Raw genomic sequence first — 10,606 nt, 5'->3', positions numbered from 1 at the left:
TGGCCAAGGGCTAAGGGGTAGTGGACAAGGGCTAGGGGTAGGGCCAAGGGGTAGTGGCCAAGGGCTAAGGGGTAGTGGCCAAGGGCTAAGGGGTAGTGGACAAGGGCTAAGGGGTAGGGCCAAGGGCTAAGGGGTAGTGGACAAGGGCTAGGGGTAGGGCCAAGGGCTAAGGGGTAGTGGACAAGGGGGGTTATTGGGATTGGGCCTAAGTGTTTTCTTCTCCCTGACTCTTGGCCATTGTTCGTTCTTTGGTTGATTTAACTGTTTAACACTCTTCTACTGCAGGACGAGGCTGTTTAGCAGAGAGTGAAGTCTCTGTGAATATAACTAGTGTTCAGGTCTTCACTGAGTCCTCATCCTGTGAGATCCTCAGCTAATATATTGCATAATAATCTAAACTTTAGAAATAACAAATTTAATTTATTTTCCTCACATAAATGAATGAAATAGATTCTTTTGAAAAAGGTTTTCTTACACCCCTTGAAATCTGCCAGGTTGGCAAACAGTGCTCTAAAGCATATTACGTATTACAGAGCAGCCAGTTTGCTGATGTCACCTGAGAAAGGGTTTCTGGGTAATGAAGTGCAAAGTTCCCTGTACCTGAGGAGGTCTCTGGTGCTGTAAACACAGATGGCACCACTGTGTTGTGTGTTTTTTTTATCTCTTCCAAACTCTCTCTTCTTGTTTCCTTCAAGAAACCAAAGTCAGACTCCAGAGTTTGTCTCCCTGTCATCCTCTTTTCCTCCTCTTTTTTTCTTGCTTGACGTTCTGAATCAGCATCCTCTCGTCCTCTGTGTCTCCTTCCCTCTGTCTCCTCAGGCTTTTCCTCCTGTTCCTTTCCTCTCTCCACCCTGGCAGTATCAGCGCTCCAGGCCTTACAGGGGCCGGCCGAAGCCCAGCATCCCCTCCCACCTCGCTAGAAAAAGTGAGTCATGTAATAACCACCCCAAATGCCATAGTGATGCCATCACCCAGTCCATGCTACTTACGCCCTCTTCATCCTTAACTTCATCATCATCATCATTAAGGCTTGGAGTGCACCAGCTAACCAAACTTTATTACTTAATTCCAGTCAACGTTCAGACACACCGAACATCTCGTGTCCCTGCTAGCTAACTCATTATTTGTTTAATTATTAACATTTTTTTTTAAGTATTTGGTCATTTCTTTTCATCTGTTTTAAATATCAATAAATACACCACAGGATAAGTGAGTGAAACAAATCGACAGTGCAAAAAAACCTGATTATGTCAGTGTTAGCGCAGCACAGTATATTGATATTAACTTTAACTCATCGTGAAAGACTGGCGATATTTTCCTGTGAATATAGTAAATATGTGTTAAATCACATTCTGTCTGTAGGCGTCATTTTGCCTGATATGTGCTATGCTTTTAACTCTCCGGCCAATCAGGGAGCCCTCACTGTTTTGCGTCATCTGATCGGCTCTTAGGAATATGCCCAGCAACCAGTAATGACTGATGGCCAATCGATCAGAGCACCTTTATCTGGTGTTTAATATATAATCCCTGCTCGTCCTGACTGCTGCACAGATAATGAGTTAATTGCATATGGGGAGATTTTCATATAAGAGCAGAGCTCATCATTCAGCAGCAGCCCTCTGCCGCTGATAAATAGATAACGGGGAAACACAACTATTAATTGTATTTTCAGAGAGCTGCGTTCTGGTCAGAGTGAAACGCCTCTGAAGCAGCATAAAGTAGGCTCATCACTGTTTAACTTGCTCCTGAGACCTGACATCTCTGAGCCTTCACAAGATTAGCAATATTAGGCGTGCGAAGTCATCCAGTGGGCCGGATTGGGCCCTTTGGTGGGCTGGTTCTAGCCCACAGGCTGTATGTTTGACACCCCTGGATCAGACAATCATCATGTCAAAAATTCTTGCTGCTGCTTCAACATGAGACAGGGCGGACATGTTGTTGATGGAGGTTTACAGGTGAAGAGCGCTCTGTGCTCCGATTGGATGGCATTACCCGTCACATCAAGATAAAATCAAACTTTATTTAAAGCAGCAGAGTAGGAGGGAGTGTACACTGGAAGTCAAGGTAAAAACGCGAAAACGCAGGCTAATCCAAGTTGCGTGAATTTATCATGGCACTCGTAATGTGACTCAATAGTGTGTATGGCCCCCGTCTACTAGTCTCGCCACCAGACAATCAGAGATCTCCGCCTTCTGATAGTCTGGGGACACTCCTTTCTAAAGTGTGTTTAACACACTGGAGAAAACGGCCGGCAACAAAGCAACGCCTCTTGCATTTTTGAAAAGGACACGCCTTCTCGGAAATGTGCGCTCCCCCTTTTCTTGTCCGCAAGGCAACAAACACACAGAGAGCTTGAAAATGGATGCCGAGAGATTTAACTCCGTTTTATCAAACGTGTGCTCAGTCCACAAGATTGTGGAAATGAAGAACTTACAGCGACTTTGTTTAAAACTTTGAACGCAGTTGGACTATGTTTATGAGCACAAGAGTTCAGCGAGCCACCGAAGGACCGCCTGCAGATTTACTATTGGTTCTGCAACGTAGGGAGTTTTTTAAACTCTGAAATTGTATCCGCCCATCTAAACACAAAATCAGGGAGAAAGACATCAGTCTTTAGTTAAGCAAAGCGTCTAAAGACTGACTTGTGAGTCTACCTGTCTACCTGTATGGCCTCCTCCTCCCGCCAAACCGGTCATGCTGGATGATATCACAAGCAGCATAACGTTCACCACGCCGTCTCCAGACTCTTTCACGCCTGTCACGTGTGCTCAGTGAAGACAACGGGGTGCCGATGGTGGACCTGCCAGTTCTGGTGTTCTCTGGTGAATGATGGAGCTGCACGGTGCTGGGCTGTGAGCACAGGTCCCACTAGAGGACGTGGGGCTCTCATGCCACCCTCATGGAGTCTGTTTCTGACAGTGTGGTCAGAAACATGTACACCAGTAGCCTGCTGGAGGTCTTGTTGTAGGGCTCTGGCAGTGCTCCTCCTGTTCCTCCTCACACAAAGGAGCAGATACCGGTCCTGCTGCTGGGTTGATGCCCTTCTACGGTCCTGTCCAGCTCTCCTGGTGTAACAGCCGGTCTCCTGGTGTCTGGTATCAACCTGACTGGGCTGCAGGTGACAAGGACACTAGCGGAAGACCAAACTAGAGAAGAGTCAGTCAGGAAGGATAAGGAGAGAGCAACTGTCTGTGGACACCACATGTAAAACCATTCCCTTTTTGGGGGTTGTCTTGCTTTTGCCTCTCCGTTGCACCTGTTGTCACTTCGATTTGCACCAAAGCAGCTGAAACTGATTCACAATCACTTGTGCTTCCTAAATGGACACATTGATATCCCTGAAGTTTCACTGACTTGACTTTGAATTTGTCAACTATTTTCATGAAGCATAGGTGTATGATTATTGTATGAAAGAAGGTTTCACAGCAGTCGCTCCTGAAAAGAAGTATTCAATGAAATTAACTGAATAACTTGAGGGTTTCCGTTTACATCCAGTCTTTAATTAAAAAACAGAATGCTAAAGAGTCTAATAGAAACTCTGTCGTCTGTGTAGCCCGTTAGAAACGAGCGCAGCAGCTTCAGTTTGTGGGATTTTAATTTAACCAGAAGAAACCAGAGGTAAACTGGTGAGGGGTCAGAGGTCAGAGATGTTTTTAATGGAGATGTGGAGGCTCTGCCAGCATGAAATGACTCGAATATTACACTCAAAATGATGTTCAGCCGAGACGCGCCTGCTCTGAATCGAGTTCTCCAAATTAAAAGTTTCCCTGACATTGAAGGTTATTTTAACTTATTCATGGGAATGCACATTAGTAGAGAAACTTGAGAGTGGAAACTAAGTTCAGACATGAATTTAATCCGCTGGTCACTTCACTCCGAGCTCCTCATTTATAAATGTGTTCATTAACCATGTCTGGAATCTGCTGTATTTACTTCCACCACAGTTACTTCTCCTCCTGTGCGTACGTACGTCCTCTCTTCCATCCTCTCTTCAGCCCAAATTCTTGAACCATACTCATCACGTCCACGCTGTCTGTCTCCTGCTGAGGACAGACGGTTCGTGGCCTTCAGTGCGTCTGAGAAATCATGTCTCTGCTTGAAACAGTTGAGAAATGTGTGAGTTTGTTTTGTCTTCTGGTGTTATTTTCTCCTCTAACCGTCCTCCCTCTGTCCTCTGTGTGTTTCTGCCTCCTCCTCTCTGCCCTCGCCCAGGAGTGGAAAACTTAGTGCTTTACTTCAGTGACACAGCGTGGTACGGTGCAACTTTTTTTTTATCTTCCTCCTCCTCAACCTCCACCTCCTCTCCCTCCTTCTCCTGGTCCCTCCCTCCCTCTGTCCTCTCTTACCTATAAAACAAAGGAAAAAGGAAGTTGTTCTCTTTGTGATGAAATAGTTCATGTTGTGTTCATCTTTTTTTCAAACCTTAAAGCTGCATTATTTGATCATCCCATGTGTTTGTGTGAGACTGTCCTCCCCCAAAATACAACTCCATAGGTCGTCTATACGAGCATCTTATTACGATCCGCAGTTACGTTTATTGTGACGTGGCGACCTTTAGTGCTGACAGTAATGATGAGAGGAGCAAAGGTGGAGTCAGGTGACATAGTATGAAGAGTGGACAAAGGTTGGGGTGGATAGATGTGTCAAAGAAACACAGGACTCTGACCCAGGAGACGGCTGTTTGTGTCCCATGTCAAACCAAAAGTCAACTTTGACTTACTTTAACTCATGTTCATTAGTGATGGGCAAAGCAGTTCTTTAGATGTTACTGAATCACTAGAATCAGTTCATTAAAAAGATTTGTTCAAAAGATTCGTTCAACGAATGGTTCAGTGCTTGGCAGGAGGAGCCCTGACTGTGTACTGTGTCGTCCGACTCACTGAACTGATACACGGTTGAGCTGCTGCTGCGTCTGCCCTGCACTGGTGAGTCTCATTACTGGCCAGCCTGACGTTTTAAGTTTGTTTATCTGGAAACTAAGTCTGTTAAAACAATGAAAGTGTATCATTGAGAAGAAATTATTTGAATCACTCAGGGATCGGGTTGGGTCGGTATGAGGAAAAAAAAAACGGTNAAGTCTGTTAAAACAATGGGGAGGTGTGTGATTGTCTTCATGTGGCTTGACTCCTGGCTACATTAGCCGTTAGCTTGGACAAAAGGGTCCCTATGAAAGTGTATCATTGAGAAGAAATTATTTGAATCACTCAGGGATCGGGTTGGGTCGGTATGAGGGAAAAAAAAACGGTCCGGTTTTTGTGAAAAACCGCATCAAGTCGGTAATACTGGATTTTCGCCACTTGGGGGCGCAATTGACTCATTTAAAATAAAAAATGACCATAGGACAACAGAGTGACAGTAACAAGTTGTTTCTTTTATTCCTTACAAATAAATTTTGCAGCTTACTCAATCAGTGCAAACAAGGGTTGCCTCCTTCNCAGTCTTTTGTGTGACACTGGTGCACAGAGCGCAGTCCGCGCGGTGGTAAAATCTGAGCTTTGCGCGCACAGGGTTCAGACATCCCCTTTTAGTCCGGGCGGACCTCCGCGGAGTCCGCTCCGCATATGTTCCGTGGTCAGGTCGGTCAAAAAAAACAAAAACAAACCCATCTCAAAAAAAAAAAAAAAAACCCAGTTCAAGACGGAGTACCAAACGGAATTGGTATTACCGAGAACTGACCAAACCCTACTCAGGGATTGGGGTTATGTCGTTCACCGAGTGATTCGTCACACAGTAGGCAGTCCCTCCCTGCACCCTGGCTGCCTTTGCGACTCACGAGTGATTCATCGTTCGCACGGACCGAATCGACAGTTGCACTCCCGGCCTGCACGCTCGCTGCTGAGCTAAACTGAACTGAGAAACGAACAAATCAGTTCTGGAAGTGATTCAGTTCAGTACGTTCACTCAACAGATTCGTTCTTTTGAATGATTCGTTCGCGAACGACACAACACTTATGTTCATAAGTTGACTTAACGTCACATACATAATGTAAGTCATAGGTGTAGATTTCAGGGGGTGGGGTCGGGGCGAGGACACATCCCCCTTGATATTTCGAACATGTGCATTTGTTCCCCCAATAAAAAAATTAAAGCACAAAATTAAAGTCTTCTACATCATAAATCAGTGAATAAATAAATGCCAGAATGCAGGAAATCAAGTGTTTGATGCTCAATTTTTGTTTTTAAATCAGTATTGTCCTTGAAAGTCAGAGATGTTTTTATCGTCTCGTATGTTTGTTAGGTAGCAGTGTGGGTGGTGAGAGCGTGACATCAAAGAGAGCAGGTCTCTGGCTAGAAAAGCTCATTTAATTGGTAAATTAAGTCTAATTGTCTTGTTGTGACTTGCTGTGACTCTTCAGTCTATTTGTGGTTTGAAGGTCTGAGAAAACACTGAAGTGCTGGTTGGCAAACAGCAGCAATGAAGCTGAACGACTACAGCTCTCTGTGGGTCACAGGATTTATAAAAAACAGAGCTTCTGAGTATCTCAAAGCATCTCATGGCCAACTGTCGCCTGATATCACACACAGTTGTCAGCTACACTCTGTTTCCATCGTCAGTCTCACATTATGTCCGCTCAGATTTCTGCATTCTGAGATTTGATTTTCCCTAACCAGTCACTGCAGACCAATGTATTCGCCTGAATCTAACGTCATTTTAAGTCCACGCAGTTGTGTAGCCATGCCAACATACATGTTTTCTGAGCTTTTAAGAGTGGAGCAAAGTAAAATCATGATTTAGATCAGCCTCAATAGCAGAGTCTCTTGTCCCTAGCACTCACCGTAGTTGTTATTACTCCTCGCTTGACAACACTTGACAATGGCGTTAGTCCTGCCCATTGCACCAAGTCGCCAATCATTAGCCCCATCTGAAGCGTCCATTGGTCAGGTTTTATTTCAATCCTAGAAACTGCTGTTTCAGGTCACGATGCCAGACGAATCGGTCAACTTGAACTGGGTGGAGTGAGAGCTAGTGTTGCTGATGTAGCACCAACAGTTGTTCCTTTGTGTTTTGTGGAAGAACTTCCCCTTGCACATTAAAACAATAAAAAAACAACAACACATTTTTAAAAACATCACCACACGGTTTAAGGGAAACTTGGAAGTGTAGAGCTAATTATTACAAGTCATAAGTTGTGTGTAATTTTATGTGGATGTGAATTGGACTGATTAGATATTTACTGTGGCAGTTGGTGGGCAATCTCAGAACTGATGGGCTATCTGTCTGACGATGAGGCCACGGGCAATATTTCAGGGTTTGCAGTGTAGCCAGAGGATATGCTAGGAGTTGAGCCGAATACACGTATGTGGTACAGCTGATGTACTTTGTACGAGTATAAATACCATACGATCAAAATGAAAGGAAGATCCTGATTTGAAATGCTGTGTTTAATCTCTTAGGGGGCGATCACACTTACAAGGAGCGCTAGGAATGAGACGCCAGTAAAAAAATTGATTCCCTATGATACGGCGCGTCTGACTGGTTTTCAAGCATTTTTTATGACGTGCGTCTTTCTGGCGTCTTTTTAGACGCGCGTTTGTAGATGCTGAAAGTTGAAATAATCACCATAGCTCCGTCTTGGGTCCATTCTCAATGTTTTGATCGCCCGGTTGTGCACGCACTCCAGCTCCTCGTAAGGAGCGCTCATTGAAAGGGCGTTTCAGGCATTTCAAGCATCTTTGAATCATCCGTGTTTCTAGCGCAACCTGTAGGTGTGATCGGCCCCTTACTCTTGTGATCAAAAATAATCTGAAGCTCGATCCTGAAATTTTTTGGAAATAGTTTCCTAATAAATAATAAACGTAGCAACCCATATCAATTTTAGGTGTAAAATAAACCCCTCAGGTTAGGTCCCACCCATTTCCAGCGTGAACCACACCCACCTCCCATTTAAGCCCCGCCCATTACAGATACAGATAATGCTGTATTCGTTCATTCCTTTTCAAGAGTTCTTCCTCCATGTGTCTACAGTCCAATTATGTGTTTTTCCAGTATTGTATTTCTGCCATTGCATTCCACCTTTTGCTCTTCACACTGACTGTTTACCTTCAGGCAACCAAAGCCTGCTCAAACATGATTGGTCAATACTTCACAGACTACAAACAGAAACCTGAATGCTTCTGATACCAAAATCTTGTCCCATTGCCAACAGATTCTGCGTTCACCTGCAGATATCTGTTTATAGAGATTAGTTTGTGGGTGATATGATGTCACCTGGACTCCTGCATGTTTGCTGTATTTACATTGAGGGACCACAGCGGACTTTTTATTTGCCTCCTTCTCGTAATGTAAAACAAACTAGACTACAAACCCAACCCATACATCAGACTAATCGAACTATGAGAATCTGTCGTGTCACAAACATAACACTACAAGCAAAGAGTGCCGATATCCATAAGTAACTTATTTCCCACCCAGAGTGGCTCTCCAGTCTGTTTTACCCATGATTCATTGCTCCCCGGAGGACAGGTCACAACTTCTCCTTCACACTGAAATGAGCTCAGTAAAGCAGAGTCCAGAGGCTCGTAAGGAAGCAGCGCCGAGCTAAAATTATCTTTCTAAATGGCTCTTAAATTTTGTATTAGATGAGGTGCACTTCACTTCAGCTTGTTCAGTCACTTGAAGCAGTCGAACCACTAGAGATGAGATCACTCAGGACGCCCTTCATTTCCTCACTGTGATGGAGTGAAGCTGCCGTGTCTCTCAGGAAATCACGTCCGGATAGCGCTGTAGGATCATGGGAGTTCAGTTAGTTAGTTAACATACGGACCTCGTTGAAGTTCGTCAGGTGGTTTCTGGATCTCTGGGCTCCAGATGAGATGTATTAAACATCTTAACAGTAAAGTGAGGACATAGAAATACATGGTTAAAGTTTATGAAGGTGAAAACGTAGCCAACAGCCTGTGACGGTTTAACTGTTTACATAATTAAACTGTACCAGTAGTTGGTTCTCTACAATCTCTGTGGGTTTTAGGATATTTATGTGGACGAGGTCAGTGGTTTCAAACCTTTCAAAGCCATGTCTACTTAAAGTCCGATTCCCTCAAAGGTCTTTCCTGGGCTTTTCAAGTGGAAATGTCAACTCAGCCGATAACGCAAAGCAGTGCCGTAGGTGACAGCGCTGATATATAATAAGAATAATAACTGGAAGAGATATTGTGAATTTTTTGAAGTGGAATTCTAAGAGGTGCTTATCTATGGTCAGTGTATGAAATGTAGTAGGTGGTGGTCAACACGCTCCCAGTTTTAAGAAGGTGACGGGGAACTGAAGCCCATATATCGCTCTCGAGCTCTGATTCTCTGCCTGAGCCCCACTGGGCCGACCCAACCCGCCGGGTTCGAGCCGGGTCGGGCTGTAATTTCACATTTTCCCCTGGGCTTGGATTGGGTCAGGGTGGTAATGAAAGTGGCAGTACTCATACGTATATGGCAAGAGTTTTAATGGACTGACTCAAAAGAGGAGGGGGAGGACTGCAACTGAGGGAGGAACGTGACAGAACAATGGAGTATAGTAGTGGAGAACTAGGGCGGAGACATAGAGTGCACACGGGAGACGGACGGAAAGTGAGAGAAAGAGTCGAGGAGCTACAAGTCGACAAGGTTGGTTGGTAGTGTTTCCTGATGCCTCCCCAGCTGTTGGAGTGATGTGTGTAACATACAGCGAAGAGCAGTGATTGTCATTTGACGAGATGCACAACCCGCTCTGCCGAACCACTGAGCTGCTGAAATAACAGATGAGGGAGAAGTGCTGCAAGGAAACACATCAGTAATGTTTTTACACTAGAAATTTGGGTCTCTAATCTGGCTCGGGCCAAAACTGCTGCCGTAGGTCAGAAAGGGCCACATTGTTTGGGCCTGATCAGACGTCACATCTTCACCAAACTCCTTAAAATAAGAGCACTAATTTTACCTCACAGAACACGAGAGCTGTTGGTCTACCGCCACCTCAATCGTTTAATTTGTGTTACAGTGTGACTTTCATATCTGAACTAACATGGTGTCCACAGCAGTATGTTACTTAGCTTTGATGCCGGATAGGGGGTTCAAGGAATATAGCTAATTTCTAATTTTTAATTTATAGCTAAGTTTATATGTCGCAGTATCATCCAGCAGAAACTCACGTCAGGTCACATGGGATACAACATACGTACCTTGACCAAACTTTGAATGTCTAGGAAGCTACACAATCAGTCACAGTCATCTCGTCTTTTCGTAGTGTAAAACTTTATGGCAATAAACGTCTCTAAATTTGCTTCACAGTGGATGTCAGTACTTTAGAGGCATCCGATGTTTTACATTTTTGTACACTTTCTTTTTTGTTATAATTCAAGTTTTTCTTGGTTTGAAAGGCTCGGTACATACAAGAATACGAGGCACACATTTTTTATAATATGGAGGTGGACTCCAGTACATAAAGAAAAATTAACAAATTAGTCTAGAATCAAAGCAAAGGAAAATAACTAACATGTCACACATATGTCCTCATACATCACTCTGCAGGGTCACAGTAGCCCTTTTTAAATAGGAATTGTGCAAATTTGCAGGAAAGCCCAATCAGTCTTTTTTCAGCATTGGCAGTATAAAAACAAAATCGGGGAGTGCAGCAAAATG

At 44.1% G+C, this 10,606-nt stretch overlaps 1 protein-coding gene across 3 annotated transcripts in view; it reads left to right on the top strand.

Moving 5' to 3' along the window:
• Positions 1-10,606, top strand: part of LOC126399412 (serine-rich coiled-coil domain-containing protein 2-like) — a 79,450-nt gene that overhangs the window by 57,080 nt on the left and 11,764 nt on the right. Inside the window, exons 14-15 of one of the 3 annotated variants that reach the window (XM_050059338.1) lie at positions 820-925; positions 4,213-4,252. The exons of the other annotated variants lie outside the window; for them this stretch is intronic. Of the exons in view, the coding sequence (XP_049915295.1) occupies positions 820-925; positions 4,213-4,252 (146 nt within the window). The remainder of the gene's footprint in view (positions 1-819; positions 926-4,212; positions 4,253-10,606) is intronic. 3 annotated transcript variants of the gene reach the window in all.

The sequence above is a fragment of the Epinephelus moara genome, chromosome 13 (genome assembly GCF_006386435.1).
Source record: "Epinephelus moara isolate mb chromosome 13, YSFRI_EMoa_1.0, whole genome shotgun sequence".
Lineage (NCBI taxonomy): Eukaryota > Metazoa > Chordata > Actinopteri > Perciformes > Serranidae > Epinephelus > Epinephelus moara.
This window is presented reverse-complemented; position numbering and strand designations above follow the sequence as displayed.